The sequence below is a fragment of the Ischnura elegans genome, chromosome 4, assembly GCF_921293095.1.
Source record: "Ischnura elegans chromosome 4, ioIscEleg1.1, whole genome shotgun sequence".
In the NCBI taxonomy this organism is placed as follows: domain Eukaryota; kingdom Metazoa; phylum Arthropoda; class Insecta; order Odonata; family Coenagrionidae; genus Ischnura; species Ischnura elegans.
The window spans coordinates 107,465,167-107,489,261 of record NC_060249.1 but is presented as its reverse complement, the minus strand read 5'-3'; the positions used below and the strand labels follow the sequence as shown (position 1 = coordinate 107,489,261).

The 24,095-nt window shown below is 35.3% G+C and overlaps 1 protein-coding gene across 3 annotated transcripts in view; it reads left to right on the top strand.

Annotated features, from left to right (window-relative positions):
- LOC124157868 (endoribonuclease Dicer-like) overlaps window positions 1-22,525 on the top strand; it is a 159,207-nt gene extending 136,682 nt beyond the window's left edge. For 2 of the 3 annotated variants that reach the window (XM_046532925.1, XM_046532924.1), the window contains exons 25-32: window positions 197-652; window positions 11,114-11,284; window positions 11,388-11,543; window positions 12,653-12,857; window positions 14,208-14,428; window positions 17,494-17,662; window positions 18,371-18,443; window positions 22,148-22,525. In XM_046532925.1, the coding sequence (XP_046388881.1) occupies window positions 197-652; window positions 11,114-11,284; window positions 11,388-11,543; window positions 12,653-12,857; window positions 14,208-14,428; window positions 17,494-17,662; window positions 18,371-18,443; window positions 22,148-22,367 (1,671 nt within the window). In that variant the 3' untranslated portion in view covers window positions 22,368-22,525. The remainder of the gene's footprint in view (window positions 1-196; window positions 653-11,113; window positions 11,285-11,387; window positions 11,544-12,652; window positions 12,858-14,207; window positions 14,429-17,493; window positions 17,663-18,370; window positions 18,444-22,147) is intronic. The other variant, XM_046532926.1, reaches the window with a different exon arrangement.
- Window positions 22,526-24,095: the final 1,570 nt, after the last annotated feature.

The window sequence follows — 24,095 nt, the reverse complement described above, 5'->3', positions numbered from 1 at the left end:
AACAAAATATGTACAGTAGAAGATTAGTATTTAAAATATTAGGGTACTATTTTACAGATTTATTTAACTGTATATTTTAGGTGTTCATATATCTATATATATCTTATATCTATATCTATATATATCTTATATATATATCTATATTTACTTGCCAAATAATTTGGTTAAATTCCACGTCCTCTTTTATTCCTTCTAGTTGATCATTCCTGAGACAGAACGCCGGTCTGGTATTTTATCTCGAGATACAATGCGTGACATAGAAGAATCTTTGTATGAGAGTCTTACCAACAATACAGTGGGGACTTCTTCAACTACTCTTGAGGCTCTCCTTGGCACTCAAAATGTTCCAGATAAAAGTGTGGCAGATTGTGTCGAGTCCTTAATAGGAGCATGGCTGATCAGTGGTGGCTGTACAGCAGCTCTTCGCTTGTTGGGGTGGTTTGGAGTGTTCCCGCTTGGGAAAAATGGTCCTGCTGGAAAATGGGAAGAACTCGTGGGAACGGAAGCCCTCGAAATAGGCAGAAAGGGAATCATCAAGGACCAAGCCGAGTATGAGATAATAGGAGGAGTTGTAGACTGGGGAGATGCTAAGAATCTTTCTTCTTCTGTGCAGCAGATGTCAGAAAAAATAAAAGATATCAGCCTGTTTAGGGTAAGTAAACTGACTCTTTTTTGACCTTGTCCATATTTCACTGTGATGAAGTATTGAAAAACATGTGATAGGAGCGAAACATCAAATTTTTCTTATGACGTATTTCGTGGAGGCTGTTTTGGGAAAATATTGATCTCATTATTTTCATCAGCGAAATATGTTATTAGACTTCTTCGGTGTAAATATTGGTGGTTAGGCACTTGAGTTGATCATTTTGATTTATTTTAAGAGCCTGTTATGATAAAGTAATAGATTTAAAGAATAATATGCTTTTACTTTTAAAAATGTCTAATCCTGTGCAAAATACTGACAATGAGGATGTGAATCTTATTGATTGATTGTTATTTGCTCTTAGTTATTATGATTGGCATTTTAAAGTAATGATGTCAGAGTTTAGTAATCTTAAGGCCGTATCACACTAGCGACTGCGACCGCCGCTGCGACCGCGATTTCGGCTGTGGCTACGACTGCACCCGATCACACATTGCGGCCGACGCCACGGTCGCGCATGCGCACGTATGAACATTTCTGCTTGTGGCTTGTTTGTTTACGAAAGCCCAAAGAGTGGATAGAGAGCAGCAATTGTTGAAATTGTTCCTAAAATATGTTAAAACGCACTTCATTATTACTCACCTGTGTACTCGGGTCCAATATGTAATATGCTGGGCTTCCATCTTCACTTTAAAAATCCGAAATTATCTCAGCGTTATCTCACAACCATCTTGAACTTCCCTCGCTACGGTAACCAAAACAAACACGTCTGCCGCAAGCGCGCGAGATTGAAATAGAGCTCTCTGATTGGCTGCGACTGTGACTGCGACTCAGAAGAATAGCCGGTCGGCTATTCTTCTGAGTCGCAGTCGCAGTGTCGACTGCCTCGCTCTGATTGGTCGACGGGCCAGTCGCGGTCGCAGTCGCTAGTGTGATACGGCCTTTAGTCAACTAATCACCTATTTTTAAACTTTTGCTTGTAAGTAGTAAATACATCAAGCCCTGTAAATTTTTAAGCTCATATTTAGAGTGTAAGTATTGAAAAATTTTATTGAAGGAATGTGACTGTTGTTGTACTAGAGTTTTTTGAGAATGTAAGCTGGCAATAATATGATTAGCTAGGAAAGCATGAAATTAAATGGGTATCGCTATTCTACTTTCTCATTGGCTTCATATTCCAAAATATTTTAGTTCCTAATTAAGATTATCAAAGAATGATCACTTTAATGGGTTATAACATTTAAATTCATAATTATTTCAACAGATTCAGCTTTATTGTAGTAAAATTACTCAAATACCTGAGGCTATTTCCCTGTCATTTTAATGGACTAATTACATATTTCAGCTATGTGAGCCATCAGGTACTATCATTTGCAAAAGTCTTGCAACAAATCGAGCGGCGCCACTTTCGCTCCACAAAGATTGTGCCCGGAAATTGTATGGTTTTCGGGTGTATGCAACAATCCAATACTAGTTTTCATGGTTCAATGCATGGAGAACCTGTCATTGGGTGGTTGAGGTATTTTGTCATCCTTTTCAGTCTCGGGATTTGACCGCTTCCATTTAAGTGAAATTAATGTTCATGATATTCCCCTAAACACATTGTAGCATTTAATGCAGTAGGAAAGATCGAAGGTAATTCCTCGGAGAGATTTTAAAAAGTTGGTAGCTTGGCTCTTTTTGAGTGATCTCAGCTCTTTTCAGAGAGCTGGAAATCACGAGTCGTTCACTGTGAACATGGCAGACTTTTGTTTACATCTATCGACTCGGGTTGATGTTTTAATACAATATCTATGACATATGATACGAGGCAGCTTTGAAATTCCCAGTGTTTCATCATATAAATATCTGAGCAAACACGTAAAATATGAATTAGTTAAGCTGATCGGCATTAATCGTTGCGTAAGTAATAACAGAGTTCTCCGACGTCCGTCAATCGGTAAAGATGTATTCCTTTCCACTTATTCAAAGTATGACGAGGAAAACTTAATTCCAGGTAAAAGTCCCATTTTAAATGATTGTCGGATTTCAACAGGTATTGTTTGATAATATGTTCTACTGCTGAATTAGTGTGAATGCGAATAATAACTCTAAGCTGCTATGTCGTTGATGATTAAGTTATCTTATTTAGATGCAATCATTTACATATACACTGATGAATTCGGGATAATGTAGGATACTTACTTAACATTATTAATTGAATTATCTGCTTGCATTAAGTAGGTTACATTGTACATATTAGGAAATGTGTTTGTTGGCAATACGTTTTATGTTTAAGGCATCAGTGGAACTGCAGCTCATTTCATAAAACCTTTCAAGTTGAGTTAAAAGGACGTAAGCAAATTCTAACAGAATTTCTGTTTGTAATGAATGTATACGCTTGCTTCATTAGAAATACAAATACCGAGTTTGAAAAATAATAACAAATAATAATAACTTAAAAAGACGATACCATACCGAAGTCCCAGGCGACAACATCATTGTATTCTTATTGTATATACTAACCAGCCGAAACATAGAGTATGCGAAAGCCTGCGTGCTCAAGTTATAATCATATAAAAGAATAAAAGACTAATATACCGAGAAAGTGATTATTTTGATCAAATTCGTTCAAGTGAGAAGCCGTAGGAAAAGCACATGAAGGAGCTCAGTGTTACAATAGCAACAAATACTCAAAATTACCGCTCAATGACCTTGAACTAGAAGTAGCTTAGTGGGTAAACATTCGGGCTGGTAAGAGGAGGGGCCCGCGTTCAAGTCCTTCCCGAGGCCGAAAATTTTTTTATCCTCCGCTCAGCCGTATTTTATTTTAAAGTTTTTTTATTTTTGAAATTTATGTTAAGAGGGTACCAGCTGTTGAATTTGAGCATTTTTTGCAACAATTTCTAATTTAAATGACCGTGCGACGGGAATCATGCGTAGTTAGCGCGGTAGGACGAATCAATTGCGTTTTCTTGAAGGAACTCCATTCAGAATCACTGGTGAATGTAATTCCTAGTACTATATGGTTTCCTTTACAGGTCCGTAACTGCTCAACATTATTAACCTTTGGAATGAGAACTATCGTAATAATCTAAGGTTCCATATACGTAATTTCTTAAATAGATCAATTTTAGCTGATTAAAAAGATAATTATGAATGATATTTTGCAGCGATTATGATGTCCATCTATGTAATATGCTGCCTATTTGTCATCAACTTTTCGCCATTTCCTGCCAAGTTAATTTATCCAGTAAAGTTTTTCAGAACAATTTTACCCTTTTTCGTTTCGTAAATGAGCAGTGACGGAAACTTTTCTTAGGGATAGAAAAAGATATAAATTAAGTGAAGATTTTTACTTTTAAACTTTAGGCTTCAGTATTCTACAATCAGTGTTTTTTAAATACAGTAATTTTGTTGGAAAGGGACAGAATGTGAGACTAGCTGATCTACTAAGTACAATCCTAGGAATAACCTATGTAATGGTAATCCTTAATCGTGCACTCTGCTAGCAACAATGAGGCCTAGCGATTTTTTTGGCAATCAAAATTCCATTTTTTTCGGAAGAAACATTTCCATCGGTGTAAATATATATATCCAATTAACAAATTGATAATTAATGAAGAAGAAAGCTTATGGAGCTATCTTTATCAGCTTCAACCTACGTAAAGAACTATTTAATGCCAATCAATTAAATATGCTGGAGACGACAGAGTCGTGTTTTTTTCCGGAAAATTGCCAGTTAATTTTTTTCATTTATTAATTCTTCTATATCGAACAAATATTTCAACAACTTAATATAAAGTCTCCTGAACGACGTTGAATCCCTAAAAAAAAGGGTTACGAGCGAGTTGATTTCCGTGTTCCTAATGGCGAAATCGTGCCCCCAGCCGGCCTTATGGGGTTTACCATTGGAAGCCAGGCGTCATAGGTTATACCCACTCTTTTAACGGGTAAATATTTTCAATTATCTACTCCAGTCAACTATGGGTACAAAAATAATCTCAAACGCCGCGATGACTTAACAACATCTACGCTCGTTTACTCAACTGAACATCGTAATGATTTCCTACGTCTCACGTGTCACGACGACCCGTTTGTGAGTCGTTCCCGAGCTACCATGAAGATTCATACCTAGATAGTGATCATTCAAACTTAATGGTGGCCAGCAATCGACAATGGAGCGAAAGTGGCGCCGCTCGATTTGTTGCAAGACTTTTGCAAATGATAGTACAAAGGCCCTTCCATAGCAACAACTTTGATGTAGCCAACTGTCATGTTGTGTTCATTATTTCAGCTTTCATATAATTATTTTAGTAAAAATATTTATCTGATGAAAATTAGTAATTAAATTTTAAAGGAAACAGGGAGGGTTGGTTTGATTGGCATGTCAAATACTGATGAAATGATCCTGTTGTAGTTTTTCAATTAGCTCTGAAAGCCTGTTGTTTTTGTGAGTTTTTCATTTTGTCACTAGGCAAAATACATGACTTTCATTGTTAAAATTGTATACTTAATTATCACCAAATTTCATGTGTATTGCAAAAGTTGATGAATTGTATTTGGGGTTAATTCTTTTCTGTTTGTTGCGATTAGCATTAGCATGTCTGCGTGTTAGTTGCCTGTATTATTTGTTGCTGATGAAGTAATGCTGGAATTGTGTTTGTTTTGTATTGTTAAATTGCACATGCTTTTGGGTGAAATAATCTGCAGTTTTCTTGGTGTTAGTATTAATGTGGTCTATTGAAAAGCAATTTAATTACTGAGCCTAACATTCAGCTATATTTTATGGTTTCTTCTAGGAGTTAGGTGGTGAAGTAATTTTGTGAAAGAATTAGAAAAGAACTAATGATGACAATTGTCATCATTAGTTCTTTTCTAATTCTTTATCAGCTACACTCATTTGTGCAATCTTAGCCGTGTACAGATTATGATAGAGTCATCTATCTTTCCAGTCTATGCCTATATTTTTGCAGATACTAAGCCCACTCCTGCAGATGCTTTTTCATAATTCACAAGTCAAGCATATACATTCTGGTTATATTCCAGTTTTCTTTCCTTTTTTTCTAAATCTGGTTTATCATAGATTTGGCTGCTAATGTAGTGTTATTTTCTTGCCCTTGAGCACCAAATGATGCTCATTGGGAATTTTAAATTGAGGAAGTATAATGGATGAAAAAAAAATTTGGTTGAAGTATTAGAATTGGAGACACCCTTTTTATAGTTTCATGAAGATTTTTTAAAGTCTAATTTTGTCTTAAATGTAGATTTTTCTTATTATTTCTTTCACTTCTCAGATTAAGATTGATTCATTAGTCTAAAATGCTTACATAAAATATTTGAAGGCATAATCATCAACAAGTTCAGAATGCTTTTTATTTCTAAATGTGGCTCTGTATTAGTTTGATTTTTACTTTTAAATTATGACAAAAACTTGTGATGTCTTCTTTCTGAGGTAGATATAACTATCTCAAGAATTTTTTGTTTAAGTTTGTTACAGTTAGTGGAGTGGGAAACTTTAATCCATTATTTGCCAAATTTTCATTCAAACTGTTTATTAAATAACCTTTTCTTTCTGTTAAAAAAATAAATTCCTGATGTAATTTAATTTATCAAAATCCTGGTCAAATTATGAAAAGATTTATTTTTCTATTGTGATGCTTGCAGTGCAGTGCTTTACTTGTATCAGAAAGGAGAGCAATAGCCCTCACTTTACGATATTGATATGTCCCACAGAACCGATCATAGAGCGAATTTCAAAATATGTATGTTAAATTGGTGTAATTTCTGGATCAGGATTAATTTTAAAGAGAATGAAAATGTTGATGCGTTCAAAATGTGTTTCGTTGAAAAATGAGTTGTGGAATTACATAATTGATGACAATTTGTGCAAGTGGAAGAACGGAAAATTTTGAACTTTTAAAAAGTAAATTCAGTTCAACTTGCATGTTGAATCTATCATAAGTCGAACCCATTGTAAAGTGGGTGTTTACTGTGTATATCCTCGCTGATAGGTTGCTCTGGAAAACTGTGCATTCTGTTTTACCTCTTCTTTTTCAATGTTGTTATTTTTAGTGTGACCTTTTTAATTATTTGAGACCATTTTCTTCTATTCTATTTCATGTACAGTAAGTGCTCAAGTTGTGCTGTCCTTAAAAGTACATTTCCACAAAAATTATCTTAGCTGACTAGTACTGAATAGATACTTGTGTGTCTTATGATTGTTGTTAATGTTTTGTTGTTTAGCTTGTTTAGTTTTAGCTCTATATCCACCTATTTTCAATTTTGTCCGTGAATTCTTCAACTGTGAATAGTGAATGATCATTTTGAAAACTTATGTGCTGCAAAAAATCATTATATGATGTAACAGAATTGATTCCACGCTCAATATCTACTTAGCATAGGTGTTGGGTATCTAGGTAGCATAGGTGTTGGGTATCTAGGTAGCATAGGTGTTGGGTATCAAATTTACTTTAAACCATATTATATTTCTGTGAATAGCCTTAGAAAACCTTATTTATATTAAATTTTGATAGTTTAAAATATCTTTAAATATGGTCAGCACGCACTCAAAGACTTTTTTCTCGCAAAAAATAATTCGTACATGCTCCCAAAATTCCCTCCTTATCTGCGGGCGGGCAAAGATCTAGGAAAAAAACATGCTAGCTCAGGGGTTTGCAATGCGTTGCCAGCAGGTGACGAATTTTCAAACCAGTCTTAAAATAATTCTTGTGCAACCCAGACCCTTGGGTTGCTCATCCAAATGCTACTTTGGATACCATTTTATTGCTTGTGGATTTTTTGAATGCTATATCATCACTGGCTTTAATTTGGAGTCCCCTGAGGCCTTTGCACCAAGCAACAACAAGAAACGGTCTTTAAATGCCTTGAAACCTGACCCAGGTTTATCTTCTCTGAAAATGAATGAACTAGATTGCATTCTCATCCAAAACAATCCTGTCTCCTAAAAATTGAAAAATAGTTGAGGGGGAAAGGAGCCACTCGTAATCATAGTTTCGTGTTTATCAGAAAATGTTGCGGCGACTGTGCTATCAGTGCTTGGTATGCAGTCTGCTATCAGCACTCTGTATGGCTGTATCAAAATCGTCTTCTACTACTGAACAACTGCCACCCTGTTTTCCTGAGATGCATAGGGCCTACAACTGCTAGGAAGGAATGAAGCCATTGTCTCTCCCGGACCCTTTTACATGTTGATGTTATTCATGCACAACTCAGCCACCGCTCCATTTCTACCCTATGAATATCGATGACCTTGAAGGTTTTAAGGTGGACCCTTTACGCGGAAGTCAGTTATCCCCATTCGCCCGATAACCTATGATGGCAAAAATGACATCTCAAACGGTATTGCTTTCCAAAAACTCATTTCCACTAGCTCCAAACCTAATTGATGATCTAAATTAACTAGGGATGGACATATCCAGGATTTTTTTTGAACCCGGATCTGGATCGGATCCTTGATTTTTGGAGCCAGATCTTCAGATATTTTTGAATCCTTAAGTATTTTCAATTGTCTGCTATTAAACGAAGTAATTATTCAAGTTTCTTTTTAGATTTACATGCATGTTTTAATATTTTTACTGATTAAAAATAATTTTTATAAGTTTTAAAATTATTTTTTTAAAACTATAAATTTTTGTCACGCTCATGATGTAAACCGTTAGGCTTGCGTTTGGAAATGAAAATAGGTTTTAATTAAGGAATTAACCATTGACTGTATTTTGATATTCCTCACATTAATTCCCCTGAATTTTGTCACTTTCTCACCGCATACTGACTTGTGTTTCACCCACAAATGCTTTAGTTGTGGTGAGGTGGATTTTGCACTTCCTCGCGATAGTTTCACGTCACCATGCAAGCACATGCTTCTCTTTATATCAATAAAAATGTTTCTACTCAATGAAAGACATTTGTATCGGTATTTCAGTTAATTAAATTGCAACTGCACAATCTGCAACACAATTAACAATGTTTAGAATAAAATTAGAGTTATGTGCAATGAGTTGCAGTAACATAATGAGACGACTGCTCAGCGAGAGGAAGGGGTGGGTAGCAGAAGCGTGTGAAGGAGAGGTGGAGGGAAAGGAGCGTGATGCCTCCATCTTTCATTGAACGACACTACTAATGAGGGAGTCAAGGACGAACATGTTAGATCTTTCTATTTTGTGACATTGTTGCCAATAGCTGAAAGCTATTGAGACATCTTTGGGTGCAGTAAGTCACTCACCTAGCATTTGTTCTCCAGAAACAGAGAATTGAAGCAAGTAAGATGAAAGAGGTCAGTTGCTGAGATGCGGAACGGATGAAACTCGCTTCCATTGCTCTCGTGTAACTTGATATTTTCCTTCAAAGATAATCATTTATTGACTGTGTGATCTCAGGAAGGGAAAAAAAAATTATCAGAGACTTGGGGAGATGCCAATGGTTTTTTTTTAAATCTGCGACGTCACTTGTGACTTTGCTTTGACTATGCATGTGACTTGTGACTTATGGCTTTGAGATTCTCCCGATGGTTGTTCAATTTCTTTGTAAGTGTCACACTATGTGCCCATCGTATTTTACAGTAAAGTTTTCCGCAGCTGAAATTCTTTGGCATAACCCCTATGAGAGCTATAAAACAAAATGGTTCATGGGTATGACAAGCATTGCTGTGCAACAACGCATGCAAAGGGAAGTCTTTCCACTCCCTCTAATGGGACGCTGCATTCATTAAAGGATAAATTTAAAATTTCAGATCCGATACCTTCAGCCAATTTGGATATAAAGTAGGTATCCGATGAAGGGCAATATCCATGGATATTTGGATCCAAAGTATCTGATTCGACCATCCCTAAAATTAACTAATGTCATTTGGTATAGAAGATGAATTACCTCTGTAAGTTGGCTATCTGGACCTCATAACAATTAATGTTTTTGACCTTTGTGCAGCAATGAATTTCCTCAAATATATAACCAAGAATAAGATTTAAGGCAAGCAATACTGCAAATATGCATAAAATGAGAGTAATTTCGTGTGTACTTAGCCCAAGTTCTCATTTCATCAAGAGAATGTTACGGTTATTTGATTAGGCAATGTAGCGTTGGGATGTTACCCCAAGGAAAAATTTTTTAAATAAAAAGTAAAATAAAAGTGATTAAAATTCGCCACTTAAAAATCAGGGAATTTAGACTAATGGGATGCAGTTTTTTCAGTGAAACAGCGTGCAGAATCCCACTACGATTACTTCATCATTCCCTTTAATGAATTAACGGTATTTTTATTTTTTTTTTGGGAAAGGTTTCATTAAAAACTGAACAACAGTTGTATCAGCATCTAACGCAACAAATATCTTAGAGATGGGTCAGAATTTCAATGTGGGAAATTGTGTTATGCAGTTGGGACAGTTAGATTAGGCCAAAATCAACGCATAAATATCTTGTTTTAACTTATCAGGTGAGTGCTAGAAGTGGCCTACAAGTTCATACCTGCAAGTTTTGTGCATCCATTTTTAGCAGGTTCTCTGCATCTATGCTATGCATCAAAGCTATGCTATCTTCTTGATTCAAGGGCTAGAACTAAGATATCATGATAATTTTGGCGTGACAGTTTGAAAGTGTCACCTGAGCATAATGGAATTAATATTACTTAACTACATTGCATGATATCACAAGGTCGAAAAAATGACATCCACTACAACTAAGATCTCGAATCACCTAAAGACTAGCTCTGGACTCAATTATTTTGATTATATTAATCTTGAAAATGAGCGGAAGTAGAGCAGTACTTTTATATTGCTTGTATCTGGAAAAGTCCTCTGGCTCTGGCTTAAAATTGCAATCCATCAATGCAATTCGGTTGATAGATGGGAAAGATGAGTTGTGATGAAAAAAATCCACCTTTCAGTGAGGAAAGGAATCACTCACAAGAATGTAAGAAGCAATGAACCACATTAAGGCTGAGGCACCTATAATTAAGGCTGAGGATTAAGGGAGAAGCTGTGGTCCATTAGGCATGAGTTTGTGACTCTTCAAACTTATCTGAAAAAGGGTTAAGGATGTTGATTTTTCATTTAGAAGGGATTGATAAGTAGGATATGAATTTAAAAAAGAAAATGCGTACTCGGGTTTCTTTATTTTTCAAAGTCTATCATAGTCAGCAATAAAATAGAATTGGTGATTGATCCTCTAGTCATTCTGATCCCATAAATTTTCTCTAGTTGTTATGCTCTCTCCATTAAGTTGAATTCCTTATGTTTAGATGCTTGATGCTATGAAAGGATGATGGATAGGCTACAATTTACAGAGATTTATGGCTACAATATTTTTTTTTGTTTTGAAGAGTTTCATTTAACATAACATGCTGCACCTGACTCATTAATGTGAAATGAGGACTTACTGTACTTGAAATAGAAGTCTTTTTCAAAAGTTGATTATTTTTGTGTAACCCTTTTTCAACATGTTATCGGTTTTACCTGGGACCTTAATGAAAATTAGAAAGACATCTCTGATGTTAAAGAAGAAGGGGATGGTAGAAGACTTTATGAAAACGTAGAAATTTTGGAAAATTCTTCTGTGGAAAAAGGCTATAAAAGGGATGGGGAACATGCCAACTTGTGCTCTTGTCCAGTTAAACGAAGAAAATTCAGCAAAATATCTGGAGTAAATGTCAGTAAAGTCATCTATTATCATTTCTCGTGAATTTTTTATCTCATTGCTAAATCCTTGACCTGTGAACTTACATTTTTAATGTTTTTTTTGGCCCTTCCAGAGTGAAGCTATCTCTTCATCAAGAGATGAATTAAGTGAAATTTATAAAAAATGTGAGGTGGCTGATAGCAGCAGTAATGTGAAAGATTTTTATATTAATGCCAATAAGAGCTCAACTGTTATAAAGCGAAAAACCTTTCTATTCACCGATTTTGAGGTAATGGTTATACACTATAAAATCAGTGAGCCTGAGCTTTCCATTAAACCCTTCACTCCTCATTTTTCTCTTAAAATTTTGTTTACAAATTGTATTTGATGGCCTAACCAAAAATTGCTCCTCTCTTATCAAGAGTGATTTTCAAAACTTCGATTTTTAATGCATAAGTATGTGCTCAGGTAGCTTTAGCTCCATTAGTCCAGATGATTTTCCAACATGTACTGAGTGATCTTGGAACTATAAGGTGTCTTGAAAATAGAATCACTCATTGAGGGCAAAAATCTTTAGATAAGAAACCAAAGGTTCTCCTTAGATAGTGTCCTCTGGATTTCATCTTAGTAGGGATGTGCGAGTAGTATTTTTTGATCTTGAGTCGAGTATTGAGTCATGTTGTAAATTACTCGTGAGAGTTGGGTATGGTATTTTCTTGACCAGGCAATATAACAAGGCATGCACCAACATATGCATTCTCATTTTTCCAACCCAATAGTGAATTTTCTCTTCTGAACGCTTACCCAGCACAATTTTTTATTTTGTTTTCTGTATTTGAAAACTCATTCTTGGTTAATAGCTCCAAAATACTTCATTTAATTAATAGCATCATAAAATGTGGTCGATGTTTGAGCATGTATCAACAGATTATCCCTTGTCTCACATAAGGCATACAGCACGTCCTTTAACAGCTGTTTGCTACAATTATTTCTTTCAGTGTGCTGCTTACTGTTTTGCATTGTTATTTAGCAATGAAGTATGCATGTATGTAGTTCAAGTGAGAGACTGAGTTATCTTTGATCTTTGTTGTATGTATTAGATTATGCTTCAAGGTTATTTAAGGTTTTGGTTATGTCTCTTCTACTGTGAATGTCCATTTATGTTGTGGCAGAGATATTCCATGTGGAATATTTATTCTTCTGACTCATGTTTTGTTTCATAGATGGATATTTATGTAATAACATGAAAGAAGAATTCATATTATATTTTTTTAATTGTTACGTAGATAATTAATCATGTGACCTGAGTGACTTTGTAGAAACATCAGGATACCTTAACTTAAAGTGACAAGGGCTAATGTATTCATGCTAATTTTTGTTTTATGTTGAAATTGTTAGGTCAATGAACATGATCTGGATGATATTGATGCCATGGAGAAAATTAATTCATTGCTGAGTGGTGCTTCAGGGCTGGAAAAAGCCATCAATTATAAATTTCAGAACAGAAGCTTGTTGCTGCAAGCTCTGACTCATGCTAGCTATTATCCTAATAGAATTACTGAGTGTTATCAAAGGTTGGAATTTCTTGGAGATGCTGTTTTAGGTGAGTGTGAAAGTCTTTGCTCTGCCTTCTATATCAAGTAACCGTAACCATAACATACATAGAAATAGTGAGTATATAATTATTTACTTCATGATTCATAATTTGATGTTGGTATAATAATAATTCATAATATATTTCTTGAAAATTTTTACAGTAAATATTGACCTAGGTTTACTAGGAGGAGAATATTGGTATCATGATACACTGATAATAAACTGTTATGACTGTAAAATAACTGTAAATAACTTGTTAAAACTCCCTTGTAGCATTTAAATTTTTATTTAATACATTTGCTGATCAATTCTAAAAATGTAAATGTTAATTGAGGATCAGTCAATTTTTTACGTGGTAAAGCACGTTTTGTATTCGTCAGATTTTTCTTCACAATTAGTTTACATATGTATTCCTTGTTAGGGTAGCAGTAAAAATAGTTTTTGGTATCTTCATGAACGAATTAGAAAATACATGAAAAATTTCATATTGACTTAATCTGGTCTTGAAAGAAGTTTTGGAGTTCTCCATGTCAGCTCTACAATTTAAATATTTCCTGTTGCATCGCATCTCTTTCTCCTTTCTCTCATGCAAATTTGTGCACGATGTATAATCATAGAATGGATGGGTCATTTTTTTCCATCCTAGCAACTGCATGGAAACAATCGAGTGTGACGATCCGTGCATTAAAAATGGCCAGGTTGGGGGTCGCAATTGGAATTATGCCAGCCAAATGCTGGTGTTATTTTGTATGGTATGAAGCGACCCCAAATTCTGCTTGAGGGCCACTATTTTGAGAAAGAGAACCATAGGGGTCATAATATTGCCCCCAAATAGCATCTTCGTCATAATAGCGCAGCCGCGATGTATCTTTTACAGAATAGCCCTGATGAAATACCAGCCTGCCAAAATATCTGCAAAACAAGCAAGCAAATATACAGCATTTCTAAAGTAAAACACAGACGTCAACATTGATGTCTTGATTGTCAGATTATGGAAACTTTACATTCAATCACTGATACCAAACTCCTCTCACACTAAAACACAGGCAGCCTGATACATTGGCTGAAACATGCTAAAACATAGATGCACAATACATGCTTATTCTAAGCATGGAACACCGAAATATCGACTCTGAGAAATGTATGCATAGTATAAAACATTACATAATACTTTATCCCATTCAGTCAAAGGCTATGCACTATGAGTAGCAGTTGTGGTTTGGGCACGTCTTACAAAGTGTATCCTCCCTCAGTCCAGCTCTTTTCTAAAGTGAATTGAAGCCTCTTTGAAAGGATTTTATGCAGAGAATGAGTAATCATTACCTAGTTAGATATTTTTTCTCTTTTCCAATTTCAGATTTTGTGATCACATGCCACATATACGAAACTGGTGGAAATCTTAGTCCTGGGCAGTTGACTGATCTGCGCTCTGCATTGGTGAATAATATCACCTTTGCTTCCTTAGTTGTACGCTATGGTCTTCATCGCCACCTCCTTCATCTATCTCCCAGTCTCATGGAGGCTATTGACACCTTTGTTGAATTCCAACTTCAGCGAGATAATGCTGTCACTGAAGATGTAAGTTTCTTAGATTTAAGTCAGTAATTTGCCCTTCCTTTGTAAAATGTATTACAATGTACATACGTATATTTTTAGAAAAACATACACCGATTAGCTAAATGCTGAGAGTTCTATTTCTTTTTCAGTTTAATATAATGAATGAAAGCAAATTTCAACTTCAGTTGACTATTACATTCTCAGCAGCTCATTAGATGGTAATAGATGCATAATTTATGACATCAATTTTTTTTTATCTTTTGACATTTTAAGTGTTGTAATTACTTTTTTCTGTTAAAAGATTGTTGGAATATTCAAAATCAAGGATTTTATTGGACTGCCTGAATAGGAAAAGGTTAACATCATTTTTAATGTCTATTCTAAAAGTTAACATTACTTAAATTCATTCTTACCTAATTGAATGGATTAATTGTGAATATTTATATATTATGTGTAAGCTTGGTCTTTGTCAGGGATGGTGGCAATGAATGTAACACTCAAGTTTCAGGTGACACAAGTTCTTTAACATATATATACTGAGATTATGAGGACATATGATACACTCCAAAAGACTGATGAGAGAAAACAGCTGATTCAAGCATGACATGGGTTGAATAACAAACAAATGACTAATGATAGTAATGTGAGAAAGAAGACTGAATCATTTTGATGATTCAAGTAAAACTGACAACAGCTACCTATATTTAACACTCCGTATTAAATCAAGAATGAAATGTCATTTACAACATTCATCTTCATAATTGTACCATTACCCTGGGACTTATTGCTATTTAACGTAAATGGTACATTTTCTACATCTCAGCAAGAAATTACAGAATCATTAGCAAGCTGTTAGGATATCAGCATTTACAGAAGTTTTGAGGTCTTCAATCTAATCACAGCGAGATGTTGGTTGTTGACTTTCCCATCTATCGAGGAATCACTGATTTTTTTGGCATTTGAATTCTTAAGTCAGTGAGAGGAACGAAATCATTATTGCTGTCAAATTTCTAAGAATTTTTTATGCAACTTGAAAACTTTTTTGGAAAGGAATTTTTATTTTTCAGTTTCTTCCACTTAGTGCACTGTGTATATGTCCTTCTTTGATATAGAAATGACAAATAATTTTGTTGGGAATTTTTTTTTTGTTTGAAGGAGGGGCATATGAAACACAATTGATGTCTGATGGATGCCTGAGAATATTGCATTAGTTGACTTTTCTTTGACAGTGCTCCTCAGTGGAAAGCTTTTTCTTTTCCTCACTTTTCACTTAAGCATGAGTGGATGCAAAACCTTGCACCTCGGTCTTAAAAGGCTCTAATTGACGTCTAAAAAAAATCCTTCAACTTTAATATCAGAATCAACAATGCCAACTTATTCCACTATGATAATGATTATGATTCACAGTAGAAAGTATGCCATTAACATAATCATTCATCGAACAAAAAATTTTCATAGTGCTTTCCTATTTACTGTCTTTCTAATGTGTGTTTGTGTGACAGTCCTGAGCTACCAATAGCTTTTTTAAGATTTTGCCCAGCCCCTTTAGATATGCAGCACCGATAAATGTGATAAGCACAGATGAATTTCACTGCCAAACTGATCTTTGCCTGCACACAATGATCTTTAACAGGAACCATATCCTGGCCAGCAACACATTTCCATATGCCATAGTCAATAAGTAGCATTTTCATCTGCTTTCATATGTTGTTGTTCCTTCTTACTTCTAATTTTTCAATTCCTGGCACACTTGCCTGTTCAACAAACACTTGCAAAATCAGTGGGTCAAAAATATGCTTACTATTATTTTTAAATTTCTTGGGATCTAATTTATTTCTTTATTAACATCAAAGGAATAAAATTTCTGGTAACTTATTACTTGGCTTGGCCATGAAACAATTAGTGCAGGTAAACCTCAACCTCAATTCAAACGCTCGTACTTTTAGATCTGATGTTGCCTCAACCAATTGTGGTGTACCACAAGGCTCTATATTAGGACCTCTTTTATTCATCATTTTCATAAATGATCTACATAATAACTTTCCAAACAATGAAGTTATATTATATGCGGATGATACATCCACACTGAACATAGGTGACAATTTTCTAGATGCTAGCAGTGCAGCCCGTCAAACCTTAATAACTATGTCCAAATGGTGCCGGTCAAACAACCTTCTTCTTAATGAAAACAAAACATGCTTCACTCATTTTCATAATAAAACAAACCCACCAATTCAAAGCCCTCTTCTCAGAACAGACTCAAATATCACTATACTTCACTGTGACACCACTAAATTTCTCGGTTTATATCTCAATATGAACCTTGACTGGCAGCCTCACATAACCAAATTAATCAATAAAATGAATACTGGGATCTATATGATCAGGAAACTTGCCCAAACTACCTCAACTCAGATTCTAAGTCTCATCTACTTCGCCAAAATCCATTCTTTTTTAGTTTATGGAATTGTATTCTGGGGTAATAATAGTGCTGCAATAAAGGCATTTTCAATACAAAAAAGGGCTATCAAGAGTATGCCAAGGGTCTCAATTAGGACCCCAGGAAGACCCCTATTCAAACAACTTAAAATACTTACTCTCCCCTGTGTTTATATCTTGAATTGCTGTACTTTTGTGAGAAACAATAGGCACCTGTTTATGTCCAACTCGTCAATCCATAACCACGGGACACGTGGTAAAGACAATGTCCATCAGAATAATCAGCCTTTTAATGTAAGCAGAAAAGGTCCTCACCACTCAGCCTCTATGGTTTATAATAAAGTTCCAAATTCAATAAAATGTGCAGTGAGTGATATTACTTTTAAAAATAAGCTAAAAGAACTGCTACTTAAGAAATGCTATTATAGCATTGATGAGTATCTTAATGACAAATTAATATCATTATGTATGTATTTAACTGCTTATCATTTATTTGTAATTTCTATGTAACTTTTGTATAAACTTTTCTTCCTTTTTTGACTAAATCCTATGTTATACTTGTATAGCCAACAGGAAATTAAATATTATTATTTTATCCCTTATCTACCTATTTATTTTGTTATTATTTTCCTTGTTCTTACATATAGTGCTTAGTCCTCTTGGAAGAAAATGACTGCTTCTTGGCAGAGGCTATTGAGGTTCCAAAGGCTCTCGGAGATATTTTGGAGTCACTGGCTGGAGCCATTTTCCTCGATTCAGGGCTCTCTCTCACTGCTGTGTGGCAGGTCTTTTACCCTATGATGCAGAATGAAATTGGTAAGCCCTTTTTGGATCCTTATGTGTGGAATATTGATTACATTCATTGTAGAATGAATTAAAGTGGTAGTCATGGACTTGGTCGGAACATGTAGAATGTTTTCCTAGACATGATAATTGCTTAGTGATGAGCCATCAGAGCGAGATGCTTTGGATGTATAATGGGTGCTTAAAATTAAAAAAAAAATGTAGCATTCACGGGAAAGATCAGCATAATTAAAAAGGTATATAATGTGGGAATGTCATTTTTATATCACTTTAATAATGCTATTGATCTTAGTGAAAAGGTTTTTTCAGAAGGTGGTGAAAGCTAATCAAAATATAATTTGAGGTGGTATAAGTGTGTACTATAGATGATAATACTTTTATAATCATACTGAAATACTTAATCTCATGTTGTATAATTATTCATGGAAACTTTCACGAATACTCATCATGTTGGTTTTAAACTTGTGGGTTATGTTGCCGTGTCAATTTTTGGGTGGCCCCAATGTTTCGCGACCAATGTTGGTCACGTTAGCCGAGATGCAGGGTGACATGCAGTCTGCCTGTGGTGACATAGCCCAAAAGTTTTAATGATCAAAAGTTAATGTAAGATTAAAGGCAAACATGTTGTGTAGTAATTATATATATAACTCAGTCATTAATAGCAATAACCAAAGAAATGCCATTATGAACAATGCTATACCATTCATTTCACAATTTCAGAGGCCTTCCTGAAAAGAGTTCCGAAGCAGCCTGTAAGAGAATTATTGGAATCAGATTACATTGTTGAGTTCATGTAAGTCTTATGATTATGATTTTCCTACAGCAGGAGATGCTAGATTAATCATATATTTCAAATATTATGCCATAGTTTTTAGTATCTATTTTTTCATGGCAGTACTATTAAACTTTTCTGAGTTCTTGGCCAGCTTCTTGCGGTACAAATTCTCATTTATGGAGTTTTCAAATGGCCACCAAACTGTGATGAACTAGGTATGAAGCTTTTTTGGAACCTATACTAATGTGGGATATGTGCTGAAAAGTATCGATTACTTTTAAAATGCTCTGAGTAGATAGCAAGTAATAGTTACATTTTTGAAATATAATCATTACAGTAGACTCATTAATCCAAACAACCTTATTACAAAGTTCATGTTTTTACAAAGCAAATCATTGGTCCTGATGAAAAGGCTAATACAATCTATAATAAAAGAAACATTACTAAGAAATTATGAACCTCAGTCCCGCTCCTGGTGGTTACAAAAGTTGGCCGATGCGATGTGGCGTAGAGGAACTTGCACATTGGGCACAGTCTGAACAAAGTATCAATACTAGAGATGTGCGAATAGTATCCAATTCTGGAATACATCGAATACTAGAAAGTATTCGATATTCAAGGTCTCGAATAGTTATGCTAAAGGTACCGTCTTGAATACCTCGAATACTTTGAATTTCGCGTCATACACTGTCGCACGCACGTCGTTGGTAGTTGACTCGGAAAAATGTAGAGAACTGTAGTCGTTTAGTGCACGCAGCACCGTTTTAGGCAAGTTGACGAATTACATCAAATTCGTGGATTAGAGGAGTGAAAAGAGTTCGACGTGGGGAACCGAAAATGATCGGGTGAAAAAATCCGAAAATCCCTGATTACCCCCTCCAGGAGAACCTCAGTGCCTTGGGATGGTAACTACGTAGCTCAATTCCCAAAATCCCCTACCCCCTCCATCCATCAGCCCTCGGCCCCTCCTCCGACGCTTTCCTCCTCTCCGAAATCAAACAAAAGGCCCCAGCTCGCACAGTGTTCGTATTACAAAGACCATAAATGAAAAGTTTCAAAAGAAAATATTAAGTTGCAGGAGAATAATAGAATCGTGTATCACCCTCCTTTCTTTCTCCTCACTGACCTTTTTCTACCTTCCTGCTTTGAAGTTCCCCATTTCTGGAGGTCAACTGCTGCATGAGTCATCTATTAGCCCAAAAGTTGCCTAACAATGACTTTCGGCAATTGAAATTACACCTTTATTGGATTGAAATATTAGTAATGTGCGCGTCATTTAAAAAAGAATGAGACCAAACACGACGTATTTCTGACTCTATTTAAGCATTTTACGCTAGGAAATAAACGTCAAAATACGACGGAGGCTTAGCATTCTGGCGAAACTCGATATCCTCGCAGCAGAGCTTCTCGGAAGTCGATGTGGTATTTTTTTTTCGAAAATATAGATCAAGTTACAATTTATGAGTTATGCTATAAATCTCTATTGTCACACTCACAGACGAAGGGATATTTTCTCAAGATATTTGGTTTCTCCCTGCTAGCAATTTGAATTCATGTGCTTAACTCGTGAGAATTTTCAAAGATGGATTGAAAAGAATTGAAGAAAATCCGGTGGAGAACCGTGTGTATTTTGCAAAACGCCTTGGATTGTCCGCTAGCACTTGACAGCAGGAGGGGGGGTTGAGCGAGCTACCTGTTGAAAATAAGAAGTTGGATGAAGTCGAGTATCAGATGGGTGTGCCGCTGAAATGGTGTTTGGTAGATAAGAATATATATATCAGACAGAAATCCATTGTAGCAGTGTATAAGCTGAGATGGCATGCAATCATTTTTTCGCGAGGTGGTGTGTCACCTTAGGATATTTGAAAGAGATGTTAGTTGAATCAACTTTAAGCCGAAATTGTTTCCATAAAATTAAAATATTCCATTTATCAGCTAAATTTCGGTTTGAATCCTTTAAAGGAAATCACAATTACTCGCCAAAATCCTGGGTTTCCTGCGGCATAGGCAACCTAGTCAAACATTTCTGCATTCATCGTTTTTTTCGTCCCCCCTGAAAAACGATAGATCAAGGTTCCACTGTATGGTGGGTAAATTTATTATGATTTATTATTATTACCTTTTTATTTATACATTCATCAAGGGAAATAGAAGAAAAAATGTACATTTAATATACTTTGTGCAATAGGGTGGTTTCCTATTATTTTTTTATTGCCTAAATCGAAAGATTATTACTCCTGGAGTACGCATGTCACACTTTTAGATTTTTAAATGACGATATCTATTTTTCGCGATTAATTGGAAAGTGAAAAATTTCAAGCGCACGAAAACACGACGGCTTAGTATGAATAATAAGTCTGTGTGACGTATTTCTGGTTCCAGCTGTCGTCGTGTTAGGTGACCTTGGGGCGAGGCTTGATGCGACACAGGCTGCCAGCAGGTAGCTGAGTACCCTGCTAGCAGGTAGCGCTTGGCTTAAATAAGGATTATTATTCCTCGATCAAACAAAGGAAACTTTCCGAACTTAGGTATTTTTAATGTGTGGTTATTGAGAGATGTTTCCCTGAGCTCTGTGCTTCATGCATGCATTAGTAATCTCAGACAATGTAAAACTCCCATCTACTCCTATAGAAACTAGGTCCCTGTGACGTCATGTGGAGTGGAATCGTATTGGTGCCAATCTGACCTTCTTAAAATGAGGTTAAAATTGACCATTGCCATTCATCTAAACTGGGTTTTCTAAAACCAAATAATTTGTATATTATGAATACACTAATGGTGGGTAACGAATCACAATCAACGCCTTTCGTTTTCTTTGATGAAGGAAACTACCCTATTAACGCTTACGCAACTAATAGCACTGACGAAACGAAAACACACGCGATGGTAAATTCAAATCCATATGTATGTATTCGAAATTCGAGGTATCCGAGCAATGATTTAATATTCGAATTCGTTATTCAAGTTTGATAAATCTACTATTCGACCCATCTCTAATCAATACTCTGTTGTGATGTCAGGAACGGTTCAGCATATTGCCCGTTCTTCCTTCCTGCGGACAACAAATTTTTGTGGTTCCAGGCGCATCGCACGCTTAGCTAGATCAGTTCATCACAATCATGAGTTTACTCAACATTATAATGCAGTGCTGCATTCTCTGGGGTAACCACACTCTTCAATGCCTTGCATAGTTTTATCAACTTATGAAGAAGGTCTCGGAACAAATTTTGTTTGTATGTTGAAGACTTACTGTAATCAGGACGATATCAGCCCTCGATTGCGTGATGCAGCAGCCAAGGAATTAGTGTTTCACACGTGGATGTTGTTGACGTCAGATGGTTATGACAATGGGAAGACCACAAGAAACTGCCAAATGAATTTGGAGGTCATGAGCTAGGCAGTTGATAATTGCTTTGCTAGGTTCACTTTTCTAACAGATGATTTCAAAACCAAACTATAATATTGAAAGATATTATTTTGTTAGAAAATTACGTCTTTAGTTGCTAAAAATTGTAGAGAGCTCCATTAATACTTAATTTTATTTAAATGATAAGGAGCTATTGCCATTTCAGATCCATTTATCATCACTTTGATTTCCATTAAGCTATCCCTGGTAGATGCGATTATTTTACAGTTTTAGATTGTAGAGTTGCACTCATGGTGACACTTATTCTTGAAATTCTTAAAGATTTACTTGGCATATTTTATTTTTTAATTCTCAGGCCATCTGAAGAAGTGAAACCAGCTGTGGTTGGTGATGAAGTTGAGCGACCAGGTTTGAGTAAACCAGTTGTGATGGTTGCAGTTAAGGTTAGAGACAAAGCCAGTAGCTTAGAAAGAACTTTCTATGGCTTTGGTGAAAAAAAATCCAATGCAAAACGAGCAGCTGCTAAGTTGGCTCTTCGTGCAATGGGTAAATGTTGTAAGCCACAGTATTCCTAGATGGATGCTTTAAATGACTGTGCTGTTATATGACTGTGAATTGTTAAAATATATTTTGAATGGTGGTTTATTGCAATGTATTTTGAAGCTGTGCATTTATGAAATCTTATGAAGCTGTAAAATAATGTTACATCAAATTAATAATTTTTCTAAATATATATTACATAAATGTTTCTCTTAATGAACTTCCCAGTCCCTCCCCTTTTTTCCAATATCTTTTGGCAAAATTTACGTACTTTTTCTTAATGGATTATTTTATGAACAGAATTTTCCTTTTATTTACATTTCCCATACACAGAATGTGATTTAAAATCCAGTAGCGCTTCTTCATTGAAATTCTTCCATGCATGCAGTTCTGGGGCCTTTGAAACACTAGCTGGGTGATTTGTCTTCACTCAATTTTCGCTCTTCTGTAACTCTCCATAATTACATTCCAAGTGGGAATGCTTTTAAGTTAATTGATTTAATAATTCTATTAACACTAGAAGTGTGGACCTTTTTAGTACATACAGTGTTAAGCCTGGCACTAATTACTATGTTCTCAATTCATGAATTATTAGATTTGGGCTACCATTGCTTTATTTTCAATTTTGTCTCCGTGTTGAATTAAATCTAGTTCTTTTTGGTATTTTAATCTTGGAATTTGGTTAATTATATTATTTAATTATATCAATGTAAGTCTGAATCATATTGCACATGTAAGAGAATTCAGTATCCCCACTCCAATTTTGACTACAATTTCAGGCACTACAACTACACTTTTCGGAAACTACAATTTCAGGCACCACGCTGCGTACTTGCCTCGCGCAAGTTGCCCGGTATGCAATTGATGCAGGACGAAGTTTCGCAATATATTATTTAGTATTTTCAATATGAAATATAGGTATATGTTTATATATTGTAGACAACATTTCTCTTAATTTGCAATTGGTAAACCATTCAAGAATCTTCTAAAATTAATGGAGAGTTTTTTCCCTGCCGCTGATCGTTGTCTGCATGCTAGAGCAGACGTCCAAGTAAACTTGAAACATTCCTTGCCAAAAAGTAAATAAAATAATTCCCTTTTATGAAGAGGATTCTGATGGAAATAATAATCCTGGAGTAGCCTTGCATTGAAATGCAAATATCCCAGTGGTTATGCGTCCGATTAATTTTTTTATAAAGACCGCAGAAAACATCGAAGAAGCGTAAAACTCATGCATGGATAAGATGCAACACGGATAAACCGCATGGATGATCGGGAGTCTAATGTATTTGAAGTCTAATGTGTATGGAAGTTTTGCCCAACCAGAAAGATGACTTCGTATCTGCAATGGGTAGCTTGTACCTGAAAATATCTCTGTTGCACATTCTGAAGAATGGTGAAAATTTCTAATTAAAAACAGATTAAGCTCATGAGTATGAGATGATAAAATAACCCCTTTACTGTTTTCTAGATATGTTAACTCTCGAAAGTGTTCATAAGCTAGTAGTGTATACTTAAATTTTATGGTATTTGTTGATCTTTCCTGCAGTTTTGTGAATTTTTCTTGAAGAGAGTTTGCTAAAGTCTGTGATACTGAAAAGGTTGCTTATCTTAACCCCTAATTTACATATGTAGAACCATATAAAAATAGAAAAATTTCAGTTAGCACAAAAAAGTATAGTTTTTGGTGTAGATGATTTAATTTCTTTAATTCATGTGGCTATTCACCCATTAGAAAATAATTTTTTCTACTTAATATGACT